The 24,893-nt window shown below is 40.5% G+C and overlaps 1 protein-coding gene across 1 annotated transcript in view; it reads left to right on the forward strand.

Annotated features, from left to right (window-relative positions):
* LOC138948164 (3-galactosyl-N-acetylglucosaminide 4-alpha-L-fucosyltransferase FUT3-like) overlaps positions 1 to 24,362 on the forward strand; it is a 49,667-nt gene extending 25,305 nt beyond the window's left edge. The window contains exons 3-6 of the mRNA XM_070319665.1: positions 11,500 to 11,606; positions 12,333 to 12,576; positions 21,991 to 22,122; positions 23,310 to 24,362. Coding sequence (XP_070175766.1) covers positions 11,500 to 11,606; positions 12,333 to 12,576; positions 21,991 to 22,122; positions 23,310 to 23,636 — 810 coding nt within the window. The 3' untranslated portion in view covers positions 23,637 to 24,362. The remainder of the gene's footprint in view (positions 1 to 11,499; positions 11,607 to 12,332; positions 12,577 to 21,990; positions 22,123 to 23,309) is intronic.
* Positions 24,363 to 24,893: the final 531 nt, after the last annotated feature.

Genomic DNA, 24,893 nt, shown 5'->3' on the forward strand with positions numbered 1-24,893 from the left:
AATGCTTTTAGGTCTACGACCGAACCAAAATCATCCTGTTTCTTAATGTTTTGAGCAATGGGTCTTTTTTTTCTTTACATTTTAATTCAGCTTCATTCTACTCAGAAGAAATTCTTTCAATGTGATGAAAAAAAACCATTAGATAGACGTTTGCTCGGAGAACGTTTGTCAACACAGCATCATTTAAAAAAAAGAAGTAGGACGATATAAATTGTTAGATAAAAGGATCTGTGCTTTAGCATTCTGTCTCATCGTCATTATTAACTGTTGCACTTCAGACACACACACACACACACACACACACACACACACACACACACACACACACACACACACACACACACACACACACACTTTTGCTCCAGTTACAATCATGTACTTCGTAAGGCTTTATTCAAGTTTGTCTCTTGTTCTTAAACATCCGAATTCAAAGCACACGTCTGAGCTGAGAATATATACATAAATGTCTGCTGCCATTCAATGTGAAATAATGTTGATGTGTGATCCAAACACTTCCGAAGAATAGTGCTGGTTCGTGTGTCTTCAGTCAACCGGCGCCGCATTATCACAACTCCACCCCTGCCTGCCTGCAAAAATACAAACATAGAGGGGAGACACACACAATTCAACCCAATTTTGTTTTTATAATTTCTACATCCGTTGACCGAATTAGTTATCATTTGGTGTTTATTAACTACAGCTTATGCATGACGAAGGTCAACAAAGTTGCGAGGTTACAGGTTAAATGGAGGGGTACTTTGGAACACTTTTGAAAGAAGCTAAAAAATCGGACCATGAAACCTACAAACAGGAAACTTCGTGGAATGGTGATGAACAAAGTGAAATTCATGCACAACAACCATGAAGATATTCGCCGAACACGATTGACTGGAGAAATTACCCCTTCATGGTAGAGTCACACTTGCGCAAAATTAACCGATAAGAGGAACGCAATCATCTATGGGGATGCCCTCCTCCTGCCTGTTATGGCTGTACTCAAGTCACTGATTGTCTAAGGTTGTTTATGGTATACTACGTCCTTCAAATAACCCCAAGGATATCAATCTTGAAGAATTAAATCGGGTTCGTTAGTCTACCGCTCCATTTTAAACCTCGAACTGTTGAGTCCATCCCCGAATTTGGATTCTTTTTCGAAAGACAACCAAAGTCAGACCATTTCACTTACAAACTAGCATCTTTCGGGACTAGTCATGCCGAAGCTGAAATTAATGTACACCAAGTATGAAGTATACGAAATACCCTTACTTTCTTGCAGACACCTCAGTTAGCTATCATGCATGCAACTGACTCAAGAAGTCTCGCTCACAGATAAACGAACTGGGGAGTTGGAAACTGTGTCGTCTTCAACCGATTAATAAATTACAATATATCAGTAAACACACACACACACACACACACACACACACACACACACACACACACACACACACACACACACACACGCACACACACACACACACACACACACACACACACACACACACACACACACACACACAGACACACACAGAACTACTGTGTAACAGTCAGCATTGCAAAAAATGAAGATGAGTATATCTTATGCATAATGCCGAAGAAGGCAAATTAGTCTGATTTTTGAATTTAAACGAATGATGCAAACAGCGCTACATACCTTGTTCATATCCTGTTCTGCAATGTTGGCTGGCATATATGTTAAATTAGCCCATTGTAGATGTCCTCGCGGTAAAAACTGTAAGAGATCAAAATCAGATAACATTAGGAAAATGATACCGCTTGCAGAAACAAAACACAAGAATGCATACTTCTTTCATTTTAGCCAGTCTAAACAATTCATGTTAGCCAGTGTAAAAACTTACATGACATGTCCACGAACAGCTTCTATACAAAAGTATGCCCTAGCATTGGGAACTTTGTGGGACTCGAGAAAGGAAAAGAAATACTAGCTTAGAAACTATTCCGTGTTGTGTTGTTATCCTGCAATTGAATAGATGAAAAATCCATGCGTCCTTAAAAGGCACAGTCCTTTCCATGCAAACGATTTGGCTCACTCTGACCTGGCGATGCTTTTACGTAAAATAAGACTTCCCCTTTCCCAAGACACATGACAACATTCAACAGCCTGAATCATTGAATGCTTTGAGGGCACAACAAACTGTTATTTTTTTTTTGCGAATTCACTTCATTAACAAATAACTTGTAAAAAAAACCAAATTCACCAAATTCCAGCTGAGCAGAACTGCTTTCACAATAAGGACTGGGCCTTTAAAGGTACGTTCCTCATCATATTACCCAGTATATCAGACACCACATGTTTGTCTAGGTTTTTACATGGGAAAAATAAAACTTGTTTTAACATGGGCACATACGTCTGACTTCTTTTGGTGGGGATTGGAGGATGTGCGATTCATTTACTGGTGTCAACATGTGAAATTCATTAACCCATTTAAGCCTGGCGTCCTTTAAAAAGGACGCTTACATTTTCCCCACCTGATTTACAACACAGACTCTGAGAAAGGTCTAAGTCACTGATTGGTGTTAGGGAGGTAACAACGTTTCAGAAGCTGAGTTGGAGAAAGTTATCTCTCTTGGCAGTAAAGTGTCATGGTGGACAGCATTCAAAATCCACATGCTGAGCAGATCAAGATGAGTTCCAAAAGAAGGTAAGGCTATATTTGTGTAATTATCAACATTTTTAATATCATTACTGAAGGTAATTTGAAGACAAAGGCATAATCTAGAAACCTATTTTTCTTTTTGTGAATATAGTCCATAGTTTGTGTTATAGGCAGTTTCGATCTGGTGTCCTTTAAAAAGGACGCTAGGGCTAAATGGCCAGAGGTTTTTTCATGTACGGGTTGGGTTTGTTTCAGATTCACTGTGAACGAGGTAATAGATATGCTTGAAGATGATGACTTATTTCAAAGAGCTGACATCTTTCTCGACCCTCCTGAAGTTGATGAGTTGACTGATGAAGATAGTGGTGAAGAAGATGGGGAGTGTGCTGTCCACAACTTGTCCGGACGACAACTGACTGCCAGTGCCACAGCTACTATTGTGGGACTCAGTGGCAGAACTACATTGGGAGAGGAGAACAGTGGTGGTGATGGATATGGCCAAAATCAGGCCATTGATTACCATGCTCAATGAGAGATGCCTCATGTACTTCAAAAAAATCATGAAGCAACAACATTTGAGTATCGACGAGAGCATGATCCCGTACTATGGGGGACACGGTGCAAAGCAATTCATTAGAGGGAAGCCTATACGTTTCGGATACAAGATGTGGGTGCTGGCCACACCCCTTGGGTACTGCGTCCAGTTTGAACCCTACCAAGGAGCAAATGGCAGGCAAGCTAATGCAGATGAGTATCCAGGCATTGGAATGGGTGGAGCCGTGGTGGTTGACCTCATCTCTGAGCTGGAGGAAGAGGAGCCGGAAGATTGTTACCATCTGACCTTTGATAACCTGTTTACAAGTCTGAAGCTTGTTGACGTCCTCACGAGCAAGAAGATTGGATGTACAGGAACGGTTCGTGCCAACAGGACCGAGCAGTGCCCACTGAAGTCAACCAATTCTTCTTCTTCTTCTGCGTTCGATGTTGGTGGCCGTGCTAGATCCTCAGACCAGTGGCTGCCAGGAAGTCCGCAGTCTTGCGCAGTTCGTCGGCAGGACCCCAGAATTTGGCTCCAACACTGGTCTCTTCTTGCCAGAACTTCTGGCGTATTGTCTCTAGATGGGGGCAGTTCTGGAGAATGTGCTCCGGAGTTTGCTCTTCCGAGCCACATTCACAGTGTGCGTCATCCGCAAGGCCCAGTCTCTTGAGGTGTTTCTTCAGTCCACAGTGCCCTGTCCTTAGACGGAAAATGGTGGTTTGGCTTCTCCGGTCTAGTTTGTTGATGGGGTCTTCCTGTGGGTTGTAGTCTCCGTTTCTCTTTTTCCAGTTTTCTTTCTTCTTCCGTTGTAGAAGAGTCTTGGCTTCTTTGTACGAGGTGGAGTTGTGTGGTTGGGGAAGTCTCGCACCTCCTGAAGTCAATCAATGAAATGAAGAATACCAAGAGAGGCACTTACGACTTTCAACAGGCCGAAAACACAGGAGTGATAGTGGTTCGATGGAACGACAACAACATCGTCAACGCTGTCTCCAATGCAGCAGGAGTCAACCCTCTGCAGTCAGCCTCCCGGTGCTCCAAGGCAGAGAAAAAAACGAGTCAAGATCTCGCAGCCCTTCCTGATCAAACACTATAACAAGACAATGGGCGGGTGCGACAGAATGGACCAGAACATTGCCAAATACCGAGTCTCCATACGATCCAAGAAATGGTGGTGGGCCATTTTCAGCTTCTGTCTTGACCTGTGTGTGCAGCAAACATGGCACATGTACAGGGCAACACCTGCCTCAGAGTACATTCCCATGGATCTTCTGGCAGTTCGGCGTGCCATCGCGGACATCTACCTCAAGAGGTCACACGCTGCTGCCCGCCTGGAGCTCCCTAACCATCCTGTCGGACGTGTGGCAAAGCTGGACAGAAGAGTTCCACCAGCAATCAGATGTGATGGGTTGGATCACCTGGTGGAGCACATCTCCAAGCAGAGAAGATGCGCACAATGTGGCAAAAAGGTCAAACAAATCTGCCTGAAGTGCAATGTCCCTCTGCACCGAAAGTACTGTTTTGTGGCATTTCATACTCCTGTGTAATCGGTAACTGACCACTTGACCACTCACAATGAAAGTGAAAAGCTCTGACGAGCTGTACAAAAATCGTTGAAAGCAATTTTGTTTGCACAGATTATTCACATTGGCAGGGTAACAGGAGAGTGACTTGCACCATGTTCAGAGGTTGTTTTTGTTTTTTTGTTTGTTTATTTTTTTTAAATAATGGACAGTTAATCCGTTACTTTGTATTGTTTATAAACCGAAAGTTAAAAACTTTTTTGAAAACAAGTGTTTGTGTTAATAAATTTCATTGAAAACTTTTAGAAACTTGTTCCTTTCACTATTGTATATGTTTGATAAACCTCTACCCTCTCGATCCTAGCGTCCTTTTTAAAGGACGCTTGAAAAAAATGCTGTAGACACAAGAAAAAGTAAAAAAATCAGAAAAGAAATACATATTGTGTCTTAGAATTTTATTTGCTATTAAAAAACGCAAAAAAAGAAAAGAAAAAAAATCTCGGCAAAAAGGGGTTAAGTGAAATGTTTCCACTACACACAGAACATAACCAGGCTATCAAATGTGTGGTATATGTTCAAGTCAGAATGATGCCCTTATTTTTTTTCATTTGAGAGATCTGTGATGTCTGACATTTTGGTTCAAAATGTAAGGAATTTATACTTAAGCTCTAATGAGTAAAATTTTTCTTCTCAAAAACCAAAAGCATATTCCTTCCTCCACATGCAAAACTTTCTTTTACCTGTGCATCTGCCCCCCTGCGGGTTAGGTGGAAGAATTTACCCGATGCTCCCCAGCATGTCGTAAGAGGCGACTAACGGATTCTGTTTCTCTTTTTACCCTTGTTAAGTGTTTCTTTTATAGAATATAGTCAATTTTTGTAAAGATTTTAGTCAAGCAGTATGTAAGAAATGTTAAGTCCTTTGTACTGGAAACTTGCATTCTCCCAGTAAGGTAATACATTGTACGCAATGGCTATTTTGCTCCAGGGGCTTGCAACGTAGTACAAATAAAACAACTAGAGATGACAATCTCGTACAATTGCGCTATCAAAACTCGCTACTCTTCAATCAGGTATAAAGAAATACAAACAGTCCGTGACCTCATAGGCGCACGATATCTATTTTAAGTGTAACGACTCACGGCTCTTGTATAGTCAAAAATCACCGTCTACTCTGTCTACTAAATATTCTGTATCTCTTAAGTAATCAAGTTCTTGTAGACATATTTTAATTCTGGTCCTACACAGAATCACACAGCTTCTATAGCCGTACACTAGGAAATGTATTTACTACTAAATCCTTTTACTGGCGACCTCGGTCTACGCAGTAACTATCGCCCAGTGACCTCTAGGGTCCAACTATACGGACACAAAATAACCGTGCTCTAGCGTCTAGAAATCCCGTCGAATCTCCGCTTGGCGAGTCAATAGGCAAGATAATTACGGCGACTTCTCAGACCCTTGGTGCTGTCGTCTGGTCGCTACCTTCCTGTCTGACCGGTTATACGACGCACTGCACAACATAAATAGCGGACATCTTGTCTTAGATATCTGTCTGCTATGTTTAAAGTTACAGTGTTAGTCGATTCAACTTATGCGATAAACATTAACGATACTCAAATGCTTATTCCATTTACCTTAAAAGTGCTTTACGCGGGCCTCCTTTCTCCCGGTCGATTCCTGTGACAGACCCCTCTCTGTCGATGGACAGTGGTCAAGTGAAACGATATCTGCGTTACGATTCACAACGTCAACTCTCTGTCAGTGAGTGAGCTGAATTCACAGCACGTGCTAGTCACTTTGCTATGTCACGATAGTATCCCTGGTTAGCGCTTCTAAAAAGCGTGGAGGATATCACTGTCAACATTGCCTGTTAGTATATTCCGTGATTTCCTTCACACTGTAGACTCCACAGATCTATTGACGTTGAGGTGCATGGAATAACTGCATTCTGTGGAAACACAAAAAAATATACAAAGAGGAAGAACAAGTCACAACAACTTTTAGCAGCAGCAACAGTATATATATGACGTTATTAGTGTGGTGTTCGTGATCTAATGAGTTGGGGGTGGGCGTGAGAAAGGTAGTTGGGGAACCGGGGGAGGTTTGATATTAATCATTGTCATTTAAATGTAATGACTGGTACAATGTTTAAAGGCACAGTAAGCCTCCCGTAAACCATCACAGATACTGTCAGGCTTTTACACACAGTACAAACACCCTTCCATTTGAACGCTCACCAAACGGGAACATCCTAGGTGCCCTACGTAAAGAGCGAGCAATTTTCAAAGAATTTATTTTTGCGTGGTTTATCTTACCCCTGAGCCATCGTGAACCCGTGTGATCCAGTTTCCCTTTTTCACAATGCAGTCGTCAGTTTGTAATTTGAATGCGGCTCGCTGTGAGCTTATCTGCAATAGCACGTTATTATGTACCTCTGACTTTTCACGAAACAAACGAATGTGGTTCATAAGAACTCGAGCGATGGCTTTTGACTGCCTATAAACCGTCGTCTGCTACGAAAACCACGACCTTGCGTGACCCTGCTTCCGGGCTTTTCTTTTTTCAAACTTTCAAAACTTCGAATTGTACTGATCTTGTCTTGATGAAAAAATAATTCTTTTATGATTTAAGAATGTTTGTGTAACAAGCTGTCAATTTATTATTTAGATTTTAAAAGTTAGGTCTAGCGCCAAAACGCACAATCATCGCTCCAGTTGAAGGGAAGTAACTCATTTTTGACCTGAGTTCAGGATGGGTCCGATTGAGATGGTCTCAATCCGAAAAATTAATTCTTTGAAAATTGCTCGCTCTTTACGTAGGGCACCTAGGATGTTCCCGTTCGGTGAGTGTTCAAATGGAAGGGTGTTTGTACTGTGTGTAAAAGCCTGACAGTATCTGTGATGGTTTACGGGAGGCGTACTGTGCCTTTAATGTATTTGGAAGACAACAACACTGCAATGTATAATGTGAACCAACTTCAGGGGTGGGACTCTCTTGTGATGAAAAACGAAGAAATCCCTTTTTTTCTAGGGGGGTTCGGAGGCATGCTCCCCCGAATTTTTTTAAATGGTACACTAAAATATCTGTGCAATCTGGTGCATTCTGAGACTAAAATTCAACTCGTTTGGATCAGGTAAAAAAGACATTCTCCTCACTCCCCCCCCCCCCCCCCAAAAAAAAAAACCCCACCCAACCAAACAAAAAAACCACTTTCACACAACAATGGTTGAAGCTCCAAATGACTATTAGTTATCAGGAGTTTTCAGTCAGCACAATTTAACTCTCAAGCCCTGCAACTTCTGCAGGACAAAAATCAGGTAAAAAAAAAGTTACCCGTTTCATTTTGGAAACCTTTTGGTCCCATCACATCTCAGGCGTAGACTATATAGACACATACTGTAGTGATTGAAACAAAAACCAACGGACAAAACGAATTTGTGGATAGGAAAAACAGTAAGAAGAACAGGAGCAGCAACAAAGTCAATAATCTTACTCCAAATAACACTATCACAGATTCAGTAACTGAACCCCAGTTAAGTGTTAGTGACTCAAATGACTGAATTTAAAACAGGGAGAGAGAGATTGTGAAATTATTTATGTGTGTGTGTGTGTGTGTGTGTGTGTGTGTGTGTGTGTGTGTGTGTGTGTGTGTGTGTGTGTGTGTGTGTGTGTGTGTGTGTGTGTGTGTGTGTGTGTACAGGGTAAATGCAGAGCCATTGATTGGAAACAAAAACGTGTTACTGTTAAATATCAACAGTTATACAACATAAGAGGCAATGGAAGTTGGATATGGATATGAAAATATATGTTGCAGGAGGAAGAGAGGAGGGGGAGAGGGTCTTAGTTGCTTGCAGTTAATAAGCAACTAAGGCCAGCTGTTGTTCTGGGTGTAACCTTGTAATGTTTAAGCAAACATGTTTGTGGATCACCTTCAGCATTTAGATCTGTTTGACAGTATTTGCAAAGTTACCTTGATCATTGTGGCATCCTCTTGATCCCATCACATCTGAGACTATGGCCTGTAGACTCCATGGTCAGACGCTGGAGTGATAACAAGGTCATTCTGAAAAAAATGAACATAATTATGCAGAGAGGAGGCAAGGATAGGGGGTTGGGGGCAGGGATGAAGGTTGGTTAGAGTGCTAGCTGGACATGAGAGTGTTATGGGGTGAGGATGGTGCTGATATTAATAAGCATAATCAGTTAAAGCTCACAGCTATCTTGATCTTCACAGACATGAATTGCATAAAGAATCCACAAGCATGTACCTTAATGTTTGCCCTTGAGTTATAGGTGGAAGGAAATGTTGAGTGGTAAACACAAGTTGTATTGATCACTGGGTCATCCTGCGGTCAGTCCCCTTTGATCTGCAGATTGCATCGGCATAAACAAACACAACGTCATCATTGTAAACAGCCTGCATGGTCAATCATAAATCTAAGAATACAAACACTGGATCTAATTTGAGAGTCTGCAAACGAGTTATTAGTTTGAAAATTCAATGAAAATCTGGCAGTCAATGAAGCAGATAGATCTGGCCTTGCGCTTGTGTTTGCAAGCAGATACATGTTTGAACATCCCTTATCTTAACGTTATCATTCAACAGATTGATATTTTGCCTGACGATTTTCCTGCCGATGAGCTAAACAAACAATGAAAATCACAGAAGTGGTAACATTTTGAAGACGAAATTCAGTCATATACAAACAAACTCAACAGAAAGAATCTAGCTAACTACTGCACAGCTTTCGACACAATCAACGCATTTGCATGCCTTTGTCATTCCTGCTTTGATTCCAATAATTCTACATGATCGTACTGCACAAAAAATACGAAAACAGGCTGATCGAAATGAGTAACACTGCCTCACCTGCTATGATTGTACTGTGAAAGCGAAGGTCGTCTGCGATTCGAGATTTCAAAGTCGAACAGCGGCGTTTCTGCACTCTCAGCGGTTATCTTGCTTGGAAATGTGAAAAGCATGACTTGAAATCGAACGGAAGGCACCATTCTACCTTTTCGTTTGGGCGTTGTTTTTGTAAAATCTCCGAAAATGTCATTTCGAAAAAGGCGGTCGCCATTTTTTTTGGTGCCAACTTCTTTGAGTGGGGCTGCTAGCTAGCTGGTCCAAACGGGAGCCTCCCATTCGGTACGCAACCCTGGGAAAAAAGCTTCGTGCACCCCGACCGGGAGGGAGCGGACCGACTTGGGCAGATCTCCCATTGGTTGTCACCCACTTTTGCTTCGTGCACCTCAGCCCGGAGGTCGAGATTTTAATATCACCGTCGAAACAGACCAATAGCAGAAGATATCATCACACAGTCCGTCAATGTTAGATATATTGCTTTTTCTCTGGACATTTTGTATTCACTGTAAAGAAATTACAAAAGTATTTGTCTCAGTTTTGGCTGTTCCATATCCCTCCCTCTGATTATTATTTCTTTTTGTTCACTCTTTTCTTGTACTTTCCAGTATTTCCAAATGTCTTTTCTTTCAAAAAGTAATTAGTCACTTTTGCTCAACTCAATTCTCGGATAATTACCCTTTTATATATTTTTTTAATTTTATAAATTTAGGTGTCTTTGTTTTTGAAGTGGGGAAGCAATAAAGAGGTCGTCGATATTAAAACTGATATCGACGGATAATTATGTCGTCGATATCACTTTTGCAATGAGCTCAGTTTTGCCTAATTGACCAATGGAAATCTATGTAACATATGAAATAGCAATATTGTCTCCGTCAACACTCCGCAAGTTGGTTTTGTCTCTTAAACGTGTAAATACAATGTCAGTTATTGGTGAAATAAACGTCAATAGTCAAAATGATCGACTACGCACTGCTTTTTTATAAAAATTTTTATAGATACACTACTATTTATTGGCCTTCATCGTTATACATTCTGTACACCTGTTATACCCTCGATATCCATCTGAACATACATGTTCACCTCTGTGCTAAAGCGAAGTGTATATGATCAAAAGTATAGACACATTATTGTCTGTTGGTCGTATGTTATAAATTCAGATACCTGTTATACTGTCGACATGCATATTACCCCATACCTGTCCTTAAGAGGCCAAAACATTGCCTGTATGACAAAACTATTCCTATCATCACTGTCGACATCAATCTGAACATAATTATTATTCCACCTCTGTAGTGAAGCGGAGTGTCCATGATCATTGTTTTTGGTTTTTGTTTATTTATACTCTGGATTAATGATGTTCTTAGGATCTGCTGATAATGCACAGAAAGATGCATCCCTACTTTGTCACGACGTTCTTAGGATCAAGTGTGCTTATATTGCACAGACAGATACATCCCTACTTTGTCACGACGTTCTTAGGATCAAGTGTGCTGATATTGCACAGAAAGATACATCCCTACTTTGCCATGACGTTCTTAGGATCAAGTGTGCTGATATTGCACAGAAAGATACATCCCTACTTTGCCATGACGTTCTTAGGATCAAGTGTGCTGATAATGCACAGACAGATACATCCCTACTTTGTCACGACTTTCTTAGGATCAAGTGTGCTGATAGTGCACAGACAGATACATCCCTACTTTGTCACGACTTTCTTAGGATCAAGTGTGCTGATAATGCACAGATAGATACATCCCTACTTTGTCACGACTTTCGTAGGATCAAGTATGCTGTTATTGCACAGAAAGATACATCCCTACTTTGCCACGTCGGAGCTGGGTGAACATGCACTATTATGTATTATGCAGATGAACATTTTGTGTTAAATGCCGTTGCAGATGTACTGGGGTATTTTAGTGCACGTGTACTAAGGCTTTGTTGTTGTTGGGTGCAGGTGTACGTGTTCCATAACCACGAGTCCCAGCAACCTCCCTGGATCAGACACTCCAGTTTCCGTCAACCCGCCTGGAGGTCTGCTTTCAACTGGACCATGACTTACAGGTGTGTGTGTGTGTGTGTGTGTGTGTGTGTGTGTGTGTGTGTGTGTGTGTGTGTGTCTGTCTGTCTGTCTGTCTGTCCGTTTGTTTGTCTGTGTGGGGATGTGTTTATGTGTGTGTGTTTGTGTGTGTGTGTGTGTGTGTGTGTGTGTGTGTGTGTGTGTGTGTGTGTGTGTGTGTGTGTGTGTGTGTGTCTGTCTGTCTGTCTGTCTGGGGGGATATAGCTCAGTTGGTAGTGCGCTGGATTTGTATTCAGTTGGCCGCTGTCAGTTCGTCCCCACGTTCGGCGGAAATTTATTTCAGAGTCAACTTTGTGTGCAGACTCTCTTCGGTGTCCGAACACCCCCCGTGTACACTACATTGGGTGTGCACGTTAAAGATCCCACGATTGACAAAAGGGTCTTTCCTGGCAAATTTGCTTAGGCACAGTTAATAATTGTCTACCTATACCCGTGTGACTTGGAATAATAGGCCGTGAAAGGTAAATATGCGCCGAAATGGCTGCAATCCATAAAATTCCATCTCACACGGCATCATTGCAGAGCGCCTAGAACTGTACCCACGGAATATGCGCGATATAAGCCTCATATTGATTGATTGATCTGTCTGTCTGTCTGTCTGTCTGTCTGTCCGTTTGTTTGGATGTGTAGGTGTGTTTCTTTATTTATATAACATCTGATTGAGTAAACAACAATCACATCCATAACACCCATTATCAATTCCTCCCCAGAGCCGACTCGGACATACAGGGGGTGTACGGCGTGATGGCGAGGAGAGAGCGGCCAGCGGAGAAGAACTACACGCACATCCTGGCCCTGAAGACCCGGCTGGCCGCCCAGCTGGTCAGCAGCTGCCACACCTTCAGTCGCCGCGAGGAGTACGTCAGACGGGTGGACCACATAGCCCGGGTGGATAAGTACGGCGGGTGCTCCAAGCTCAAATGTCCCAGACACTCTGACGACGCCTGCTTCAAGGTTTTTGTTTGTTTCTTCTTTTAATGAACTGTATTATAATAATTGTTGCCGTTCTGTGAGCATTGTAGACTGAAGCCATCGGAGAAACGCGAGGTCAGTTTTGTTGTTTTCCTTTTCAATGAACTGTACTATAGTAAGAAAATGAACAAGAGACAGCAGGCGAGAAGAACAAGAACGAGATAACAGTGAAAGTGTACTGAGTACCAGAAACACGATCAATAGAAACACAAGACCGGTTTTCATTGTCATTCTTATATATCTTGTTCTTGTATTATAATAATTGTGGCCATTCTTTGAGCATTTTTGACTGAAGCCATTGGAGAAACGGGAGAGCAAAGCTTGACCAACAAATGGTAAATAAAACCCACTTTACTGCACCCACGGACTCCCATTTTATCACATGTTTATTTCATTTCATTTACTTTATTATCTCGATGCTGGGAAATTCGGGTCGCTTCCTCTCGATGCAAAGCTATCAGTAACAAGAGTCGCGCTACCCAGGTTTGTGCGTGTTTTTTTATTTTATTTTTTCATAAACTTGAACAAGTTATTATATTTACTTGAACAATTTCGTAAGATGAAATTCAAAGCAAATATGTTCCAAAAGCTCACGTTCATAATAAGATGTGAACAGGTCATGTTCAAAAAATGTTTACATTTGGCTTTGGGTGCGGTTACACTTTACATCTTTGAAATAGCATCAGAGAAGTTATATTTTCTACAAAACCCGACTGTGTGACCACACAGATTACACAGCATGGGTGCTCTCTGTGCACAGTTGGAGTTTTTTATATTTAGTCAAGTTTTGACTAAATATTTTAACGTAGAGGGGGGAATCGAGACGAGGGTCGTGATGTGTATGTGTGTGTGTGTGTGTGTGTGTGTGTCTGTCTGTCTGTCTGTCTGTCTGTCTGTGTGTGTGTGTAGAGCGATTCAGACTAAACTACTGGACCGATCTTTATGAAATTTGACATGAGAGTTCCTGGGTATGAAATCCCCGAACTTTTTTTCATTTTTTTGATAAATGTCTTTGATGACGTCATATCCGGCTTTTCGTGAAAGTTGAGGCGGCACTGTCACGCCCTCATTTTTCAACCAAATTGGTTGAAATTTTGGTCAAGTACTCTTCGACGAAGCCCGGGGTTCGGTATTGCATTTCAGCTTGGTGGCTTAAAAATTAATTAATGACTTTGGTCATTAAAAATCTGAAAATTGTAAAAAAAAATAACAATTTATAAAACGATCCAAATTTACGTTTATCTTATTCTCCATCATTTGCTGATTCCAAAAACATATAAATATGTTATATTCGGATTAAAAACAAGCTCTGAAAATTAAATATATAAAAATTATTATCAAAATTTTTTTTTCGAAATCAATTTAAAAACACTTTCATCTTATTCCTTGTCGGTTCCTGATTCCAAAAACATATAGATATGATATGTTTGGATTAAAAACACGCTCAGAAAGTTAAAACGAAGAGAGGTACAGAAAAGCGTGCTATCCTTCTCAGCGCAACGAATACCCCGCTCTTCTTGTCAATTCCACGTGCACTGCCTTTGCCACGGGCGGTGGAGTGACGATGCTACGAGTATACGGTCTTGCTGCTTTGCGTTGCGTTCAGTTTCATTCTGTGAGTTCGACAGCTACTTGACTAAATATTGTATTTTCGCCTTACGCGACTTGTTTTTCTTCTCATGAGTGAATTTGGTAAAAGCTATTACCGTAAAATCCCTAGCATAAGCGTTTGCTAGGGATAGACCCCTTTGCACAAAGTAAGTTTTGTGCTCAACCGTGTAATTGAGTGAATACAAACCCAGAAAGCATGCAAGTTAGGTCGTGTGAGTAGAAGTGAAGGAAAAAACAAACAAGTCGCGTAAGGCGAAAATACAACATTTAGTCAAGTAGCTGTCGAACTCACAGAATGAAACTGAACGCAATGCAACGCAGCAAGACCGTATACTCGTAGCATCGTCAGTCCACCGCGCACGGCAAAGGCAGTGAAATTGACAAGATGAGCGGAGTAGTACTTGCGCTGAGAAGGATAGCACGCTTTTCTGTACCTCTCTTCGTTTTAACTTTCTGAGCGTGTTTTTAATCCAAACATATCATATCTATATGTTTTTGGAATCAGGAACCGACAAGGAATAAGATGAATGTGTTTTTAAATTGATTTGGACAATTTAATTTTGATAATAATTTTTATATTTTTAATTTTCAGAGCTTGTTTTTAATCCAAATATAACATATTTATATATTTTTGGAATTAGAAAATGATAAAGAATAAGATGTACGTAAATTTGGATCGTTTTATAAAATTTCTTTTTTTTTTTACAATTTTCAGATTTTTAATGACCAAACTCACTCATTAGTTTTTAAGCCACCAAGCTGAAATGCAATACCAAACCCCGGCCTTTGTCGAAGATTACTTGACCAAAATTTCAACCAATTTGGTTGAAAAATGAGAGCGTGACAGTGCCGTCTCAACTTTCACGAAAAGCCGGATATGACGTCATCAAAGACATTTATTGAAAAAATGAAAAAAACGTATGGGGATTTCATACCCAGGAACTCTCATGTCAAATTTCATAAAGATCGGTCCAGTAGTTTAGTCTGAATCGCTCTACACACACACACAGACAGACACACACACACACACACACACATACACCACGACCCTCGTCTCGATTCCCCCCTCTACGTTAAAATATTTAGTCAAAACTTGACTAAATATAAACAAGTCGCGTAAGGCGAAAATACAATATTTAGTCAAGTAGCTGTCGAACTCACAGAATGAAACTGAACGCAATGCCATTTTTCAGCAAGACCGTATACTCGTAGCATCGTCAGTCCACCGCTCATGGCAAAGGCAGTGAAATTGACAAGAAGAGCGGGGTAGTAGTTGCGCTAAGAAGGATAGCACGCTTTTCTGTACCTCTCTTTGTTTTAACTTTCTGAGCGTGTTTTTAATCCAAACATATCATATCTATATGTTTTTGGAATCAGGAACCGACAAGGAATAAGATGAAAGTGTTTTTAAATTGATTTCGACAATTTAATTTTGATAATAATTTTTATATATTTAATTTTCAGAGCTTGTTTTTAATCCGAATATAACATATTTATATGTTTTTGGAATCAGCAAATGATGGAGAATAAGATAAACGTAAATTTGGATCGTTTTATAAATTCTTATTTTTTTTTACAATTTTCAGATTTTTAATGACCAAAGTCATTAATTAATTTTTAAGCCACCAAGCTGAAATGCAATACCGAAGTCCGGGCTTCGTCGAAGATTACTTGACCAAAATTTCAACCAATTTGGTTGAAAAATGAGGGCGTGACAGTGCCGCCTCAACTTTCACGAAAAGCCGGATATGACGTCATCAAAGACATTTATAAAAAAAATGAAAAAAAGTTCGGGGATTTCATACCCAGGAACTCTCATGTCAAATTTCATAAAGATCGGTCCAGTAGTTTAGTCTGAATCGCTCTACACACACACACACACACACACACACGCACATACACACACACACACACACACACAGACACACACACACACGCACATACACCACGACCCTCGTTTCGATTCCCCCTCGATGTTAAAATATTTAGTCAAAACTTGACTAAATATAAAAAAGGACTTTGAGGCAAAGAAGGCCAACCATGAGAGAGAGAGAGAGAGAGAGAGAGAGAGAGAGAGAGAGAGAGAGAGAGAGAGAGAGACAGAGACAGAGACAGAGACAGAGACAGAGAGAGACAGACAGAGAGAGAAAAGGAGTGGCTTTTCTGAAAACAACACGAGCATAGTCATTCATATAAATTTATGAGTAAAAAGAAAATCGCAAGACCTTTGCAAGGACAAACAATAACAACACAATTCCGAGAAAAAGAAACTTGATGAAATGTCAACACCAATGAAGCCCTTTCTTGCTGTACAGGGAAGAAATTACACGATCGTCTTTGGAAATGAAACGTTAACTGAACTTGGATTTTGTCTTCAAAAGGCCCAATCTTTCTGAGAAAGAACAAGTCGCGTAAGGCGAAAATACAATATTTAGTCAAGTAGCTGTCGAACTCACAGAATGAAACTGAACGCAATGCCATTTTTCAGCAAGACCGTATACTCGTAGCATCGTCAGTCCACCGCTCATGGCAAAGGCAGTGAAATTGACAAGAAGAGCGGGGTAGTAGTTGCGCTAAGAAGGATAGCACGCTTTTCTGTACCTCTCTTTGTTTTAACTTTCTGAGCGTGTTTTAATCCAAACATATCATATCTATATGTTTTTGGAATCAGGAACCGACAAGGAATAAGATGAAAGTGTTTTTAAATTGATTTGGACAATTTAATTTTGATAATAATTTTTATATATTTAATTTTCAGAGCTTGTTTTTAATCCGAATATAACATATTTATATGTTTTTGGAATCAGCAAATGATGGAGAATAAGATAAACGTAAATTTGGATCGTTTTATAAATTCTTATTTTTTTTTACAATTTTCAGATTTTTAATGACCAAAGTCATCAATTAATGTTTAAGCCACCAAGCTGAAATGCAATACCGAAGTCCGGGCTTCGTCGAAGATTACCTGACCAAAATTTCAACCAATTTGGTTGAAAAATGAGGGCGTGACAGTGCCGCCTCAACTTTCACGAAAAGCCGGATATGACGTCATCAAAGACATTTATCAAAAAAATGAAAAAAAGTTCGGGGATTTCATACCCAGGAACTCTCATGTCAAATTTCATAAAGATCGGTCCAGTAGTTTAGTCTGAATCGCTCTACACACACACACACACACACACACACACACACACACACATACACCACGACCCTCGTCTCGATTCCCCCCTCTATGTTAAAACATTTAGTCATAACTTGACTAAATGTAAAAAGGAAAGAAACACGAAAAGGTAAAGAAGGGGAAAAAGATGACTTTTAGAACAGTCTGCACAAATCCTGGTGAAAGTGAGCCTATAGTCTCTTTGAAAAAATCAGGGTGGGCGTTTGCTAGGTAGTTACCCCTGTGCACAACTTTTGGCCCAAAGTGGGGGGTGGGCGTTTGCTAGATGGTGGGCTTATGCTAGGGATTTTACGGTAGTGCCTGTTTAATTCATTCAAAAATGTAACTTTTTAATACGGGACCGAGTGGAGGGCTTACCCCTTGTAAGAGCCCGGCCAGATCTATGGCGGGGAGCCATTCGAGAAGAATGTGCCTGAAAAGTCAGTATGGTGTTCAGCATAAAGCAACCTGTTGTTTCTGGACATTGCCGATTAATGGTAAGTTTTATTTATGTGATGGCCGATCAAGTATACAGAAAACGCCAGAATTCAAGAGGGGAAAAAACAACAACACGATGACAACAACAACACACAAAACACCCCAAAAAACCAGTCCTCACCAGAAGAGATCAACGTCATAATTGATGGACAATATTTAAAAAGAATGAGTGAGTTAACAGGAGTTAAAAATAAATGTCACACTTATCTTTGGGTAATCTTATTATTAACACCGGGATGTAGTTCGATTCAACAGACACCTCGACACCTGCTGATATCGATCCTTCTGTAGAAAGAATCTAGGATCTAATTCAAACCAGAGCGTAAGGCTCTGAAAGAAAAAACAAGTCGCGAAAGGCGAAATAACAACATTTAGTCAAGCTGTCAAACTCACAGAATGAAACTGAACGCACTGCATTTTTTTCACAATGACCGTAGTCCCCCGCTTGTGCAAAACGGAGTGAAACTGACGAGCCTGTTCAGCGCTGTAGTGGTTTCGCTGTGCTGCATAGCACACTTTTCTGTACCTCTCTTCGTTTTAACTTTCTGAGCGTGTTTTTAATCCAAACATATCATATCTATATGTTTTGGAATCAGGAACCGACAAGGAATAAGATGAAATTGTTTTTAAATCGATTTCGGAAATTTAATTTTGATCATAATTTTTATATTTTTAATTTTCAGAGCTTGTTTTTAATCCAAATAATATAACATATTTATATGTTTTTGGAATCAGAAAATGATGAAGAATAAGATGAAATTGTTTTTGGATCGTTTAATAAAAAAAAAATTTTAATTACAAGTTTTCGATTTTTAATGACCAAACTCACTGATTAGTTTTTATTAATAATAATAATAATAATAATAATACGAATATTTATAACGCGCACATATCTCACCAACAGGCGACTCAAGGCGCACATACACTCATTCACACACACGGAGACTTAAAGTCACTAGCACACACATACCATCAACCATTAAAATATGTACAGTTATTCAGGGTGGGATGGGGTGGGCAGTGCAGAATGCATGGATTATTTGGAAAAAAGGAATGTCTTGAGTGCAGATTTGAATGATTCGAGGGACTGTTGTTGACGGAGGGGGAGAGGTAGTGTGTTCCATTGGCTAGGTGCTTGGAAAGAAAATGAGCGTTGACCTGCTGTTTTGAGTTTGGTGTGGGGGATGTTGAGCTTGAGGGAGTCGGCAGATGATCTGAGTGCTCGTGAAGGGACATAGAGAGAGAGAGTCGGAGAGATAGGCAGGGGCGAGACCATGGAGGCATTTGTAGGTGAGAGTGTTGATTTTGTAGGTGATACGGGCAGGAACGGGCAACCAGTGGAGCTGATTTAGGAGGGGGGTGATGTGATCTCTCTTTTTCTTTCGTAAGACAAGACGGGCAGAGCTATTTTGAATGCGTTGGAGACGAGAGATAGAAGAAGAGGGAAGACCCGCCAAGAGAGAGTTACAATAGTCAAGACGTGAGAGAATGGTGGAAGTGACCAGTTTGGCGGTAGCATCTGTGGTGAGGTACTTGCGGATAGTGGCGATGCGGCGGAGTTGGAAGTAGCAGGTGCGAGAGACAGAAGAGATGTGTTGTTTCATGGAAAGGGTGTTGTCTAGAGTGACTCCGAGGTTTTTGACAGCAGAGGACAGAGGGACAGAAGAGTCAGAGAGTTGAAGAGAGTCGGAGGTGGCTTTGGAGAGTTTGGATGTAGTACCTTCAGTTTTGTTGCTATTGAGCTGAAGTTTGTTTTCTGTCATCCAATTCTGCACGTCAGTGATAGTGTCAGAGATAGAGGAAAGAAGAGATTCAGACTGGTCAGGGGAAGAGCTGTTGTGAAGTTGAGAGTCGTCGGCAAAAGAGTGGTGGAGAACGTTGTGTCGGTCAAGGATGTGGTCAAGAGGTTGAGTGTAGAGAGTAAATAGTACAGGCCCAAGGACTGAGCCCTGAGGGACTCCGCACTCAAGCCTGATGGGGTCAGAGTTCAGTTTGTCAATCGAAACAGTCTGGTAGCGGTCGGTAAGATAAGAAGAGAACCAAGAAAGAGCTGTGCTATGGATACCAAAGGTGTGCTGAAGGCGTTGAAGGAGGATGTTGTGGTCGACTGTGTCAAAGGCCGCTGATAGATCAAGCCACCAAGCTGAAATGCAATACCAAACCCCGGCCTTCGTCGAAGATTGCTTTGCCAAAATGTCAATCAATTTGATTGAATAATGAGGGTGTGACAGTGCCGCCTCAACTTTTACAAAAAGCCGGATATGACCTCATCAAAGGTATTTATCGAAAAAAGGAAAACAACGTCCGGGGATATCATTCCCAGGAACTCTCATGTCAAATTTCATAAAGATCGGTCCAGTAGTTTAGTCTGAATCGCTCTACACACACACACGCACAGACAGACAGACAGACACACACACACACACACACACACACACACACACATACACCACGACCCTCGTCTCGATTCCCCCTCTATGTTAAAACATTTAGTCAAAACTTGACTAAATGTAAAAAGAATGCAGGTTGACTTTTTTTTTTCTTTTTTTTTCTTTTTTCCTAAATAACGGGTTGAAAGGAAAAGAAACAAGTCGCGTAAGGCGAAAATACAACATTTAGTCAAGTAGCTGTCGAACTCACAGAATGAAACTGAACGCAATGCCATTTTTTAGCAAGACCGTATACTCGTAGCATCGTCAGTCCACCGCTCATGGCAAAGGCAGTGAAATTGACAAGAAGAGCGGGGTAGTAGTTGCGCTAAGAAGGATAGCACGCTTTTCTGTACCTCTCTTTGTTTTAACTTTCTGAGCGTGTTTTTAATCCAAACATATCATATCTATATGTTTTTGGAATCAGGAACCGACAAGGAATAAGATGAAAGTGTTTTTAAATTGATTTCGACAATTTAATTTTGATAATAATTTTTATATATTTAATTTTCAGAGCTTGTTTTTAATCCAAATATAACATATTTATATGTTTTTGGAATCAGAAAATGATGGAGAATAAGATAAACGTAAATTTGGATCGTTTCATAAAAAAATTTTTTTTTACAATTTTCAGATTTTTAATGACCAAAGTCATTAATTAATTTTTAAGCCACCAAGCTGAAATGCAATACCGAAGTCCGGGCTTCGTCGAACATTACTTGACCAAAATTTCAACCAATTTGGTTAAAAAATGAGGGCGTGACAGTGCCGCCTCAACTTTCAGGAAAAGCCGGATATCACGTCATCAAAGACATTTATCAAAAAAATGAAAAAAAGTTCGGGGATTTCATACCCAGGAACTCTCATGTCAAATTTCATAAAGATCGGTCCAGTAGTTTAGTCTGAATCGCTCTACACACACACACACACACACACACACACACACACACACACACGCACGCACGCACACACGCACGCACATACACCAAGACCCTCGTTTCGATTCCCCCTCGATGTTAAAATATTTAGTCAAAACTTGACTAAATATAAAAAAAACACTTAAATTTACTTCTTTTGCCTTAACCTTTTCACCTCTATCATGGACAAATACCAATAATGGACAATTTTATTGAAATATTATTTTGCAATTACCATTATTCTCAATCTATATGTGTCGCAAATCTAACTCTGAATTAAACATGCACACAATTTCTATTGGTTTCCCGTATTTGAATTTCCCCACACACATTTTTGCCACAATAATAAGTAAATTGATATAATTTACTAAATTGTTTGTGTGTGCGTGTTTAACCTACACTTATGGCAGAACGACCGAGGTCTTTTACGGGTCACTGTGGTGACACGGGGGTGGGACATGGATACCGTCTCTGATTCTGCACATAAAGTTGACCCATGTCCGTCCCTGTCGGGATTCGAACCTGCGACCTTAGGATCACAAGTCCAGTGCTCCACCAACTGAGCTACCCGGCCCCCCAAAACTTGACTAAATTATGTAAAAAGAAGGATACATGATTTTTGCATTTCTTTGGCATCCTTTGTTGCTCCTCGTGAAAGAGATGTGTGTGTGTGTGTGTTGTTGTTGCTAATGTTGTTGTAGTTGTTGTTATTGTTGTTGTAGTTGTTGTATTTTCAAAAACAATATGAAATATCACAAGTATAATTATCTTTTTTGTTCAGCTGCTTAGCACTCAGTACAAGTTTTACTTTTCGTTCGAGAACGCCTTTTGCAAGGACTACATCACAGAGAAATTTTTCCGCTTCATGGAGGGAGACTTCGTCGTCGTTGCGCGAGGCAGTAATGACTACAAGGTGAAGGTCACACGGTTCTTACTTCGCTTTGACTTGGTTGTGCTAGTTGCTCTCTTTCTGATTTTCCTAAGTTCTTCCTGTTTTCTTTTCTTACTTTTATGCCGTATAGCTCTTTGCATCCCCTCTCTCTGCCTCTGTCTGTCTGTCTGTATCTCTCTCTCTGCAACTGTATAATAAACAGAAAATACTACATGACGTCCCGTGTCATATCAGATTTTTACTTTGTTATACTTTTTATGATAAAAATATTTATATAAATATTGAAATGCAGGCGAAAGCGAGTTTTTCAATAATTGAAAAAGCAACGAGTGTAAGTTAACCTGGTAGCTGACAGCTATAGCCATGTAAGTACAGTGGAACCTGGTAGCTGACAGCTAGCCATGTAAGTACAGTGGAACCTGGTAGCTGACAGCTATAGCCATGTAAGTACAGTGGAACCTGGTAGCTGACAGCTAGCCATGTAAGTACAGTGGAACCCCCCTTTTAAGACCCCGACATTTAAGACAATCTTTGCAAACTTACCCCCATTTAGAGGGTCTCTAGGTTTTGAGACCTGATTTTCTCAGATGTTTAGAGGTCTTAACAGGGGAGGTTCCACTGTAGTCTCTTTGTTCTGTAGTCTCTTTGTTCTGTAGTCAGTTTGTTCTGTAGTCAGTTTGTTCTGTAGTCAGTTTGTAGACAGTTTGTTCTGTAGTCAGTTTGTTCTGTAGTCTCTTTGTTCTGTAGTCAGTTTGTTCTGTAGTCAGTTTGTTATGTAGTCTGTTTGTTCTGTAGTCAGTTTGTTCTGTAGTCAGTTTGTTCTGTAGTCTGTATGTTCTGTAGTCTGTTTGTTCTGTAGTCTGTATGTTCTGTAGTCAGTTTGTTCTGTAGTCTGTATGTTCTGTAGTCAGTTTGTTATGTAGTATGTATGTTCTGTAGTCTGTATGTTCTGTAGTCTCTTTGTTCTGTAGTCAGTTTGTTTTGTAGTCAGTTTGTTCTGTAGTCTCTTTGTTCTGTAGTCAGTTTGTTCTGTAGTCAGTTTGTTCTGTAGTCTGTTTGTTCTGTAGTCAGTTTGTTCTGTAGTCAGTTTGTTCTGTAGTCAGTTTGTTCTGTAGTCTGTTTGTTCTGTAGTCAGTTTGTTCTGTAGTCAGTTTGTTCTGTAGTCTGTATGTTCTGTAGTCAGTTGGTTGTGCTTTGTGTGACCACAGGCCCACGCTCCGTCAGGCACGTTCATCAACACAGCGGACTTCAGGTCGCCCGAACACCTGGCCCGACACCTGCTGTACCTGGACAGCCACCCGGAGGAGTACCTGAAGATCCTGCGCGCCAAGGACCGCTACCGTCCCCTGTTCGAGGACTGGCCGATACGCACCGCGCGGGGCAACATCCTGTTCATGACGTATCACTACCAGGCCGTGGGATTCTGTGAGATGTGCCGTCGTCTGTGGGACCTTGACCGCTACCGTCACACCGTGCCCGACATCGCCGTCTGGTTCGACAAGCACAACTGTTACCCGCCGCCCGACTTGAGTTGATCCTGCTTACAGTTATGGGGTGGATAGAAGAGGTCGCTTTTTTTTTGTTAGTAGTAAGCCCGTTGTTTTTACTTGTGTTTTTGCAAGGATTTGTGTGTTTCATGAGGAACAGTTCCCGCCTGATGGCGCAAAGGTAAAAATATTGTTTTTGTTAGTTAAGACTTGTTGTTAGTTAAGACTTGTTGTTAGTTAAGACTTGTTGTTAGTTAAGACTTGTTGTTAGTTAAGACTTGTTGTTAGTTAAGACTTGTTGTTAGTTAAGACTTGTTGTTAGTTAAGACTTGTTGTTAGTTAAGACTTGTTGTACATGTTTTCTAATGTTTGTCTTTCTTTGTTTGTTCCAGTCAATAGAGTTTTAGTGCGTAGTATCTTGGCAGGTGTTGTTATTTTTTCTTCTTTGAAGGTTAACAGTTTAGGAAGGTATCGTTTATGTTTTTGTGGTAATTGTAGTCGTGTGTATATGTTTTAGATGGGATTGTTAATGTCGCAGAGTTTAAATGATACTGTATTATTGTAAGTGTTGATATTATGTTATGTGACTTATATATGTTTTTGTGTATTTGCAGTATTTTACCGAATTGAACTATTACAAGAAATGGTGGCTGGATAGCTAGTTAAAATAAACAACCAGTACATTTTCTTGTTTTTTCGAGTTATTTTCTTTGTACCTCCTGCAAGCGAGTCTGTGTCGTGGGTTCTGTCTTCCTTAAACTGCATATGCACTCACAACTGGGAAAAGTACATTTTAACCTCAGTACAAGATCCTAAAGATATAGGCAACGTTTGAGCAAAGTAAAAAAGATGCAAAATAAATGTAAAGTCCCAGAACGACCACTCATTGTAAATAACACTCTCACAAAGAATAATAAGGAAAAGGCAAATGCGCTGGCAGAGGTCTTTGCAAAGGCCAGCCAGTCCAAATACTTACCGGACGACAGACTAAAGTTTCGTACGGACGCTGAAAAACTCTTTCCGAAATTAAATGAAAATAATGAGAATGTCATCAACAGCGCCCTTAAGATAAAAGAATTAGTTAAATGCATTAAGCGGATCAAAAAGGTAAAGAAAGCAACGGGAGCTGACCCCATTTCATATGCACTGATCCGTCACTTCCCACCCTCATTTTTAAATGTCTTATTACGACTCTTTTGACACCGTGTGGCACGCAAAATTATTAGATAAACTACAACACCTGGGTATCACAGGCCGTATCCTGCATTTTATTAAAGCTTTTATTTCAAACAGAACCATTAACGT

This window comes from Littorina saxatilis, linkage group LG15, assembly GCF_037325665.1.
Source record: "Littorina saxatilis isolate snail1 linkage group LG15, US_GU_Lsax_2.0, whole genome shotgun sequence".
NCBI lineage: Eukaryota > Metazoa > Mollusca > Gastropoda > Littorinimorpha > Littorinidae > Littorina > Littorina saxatilis.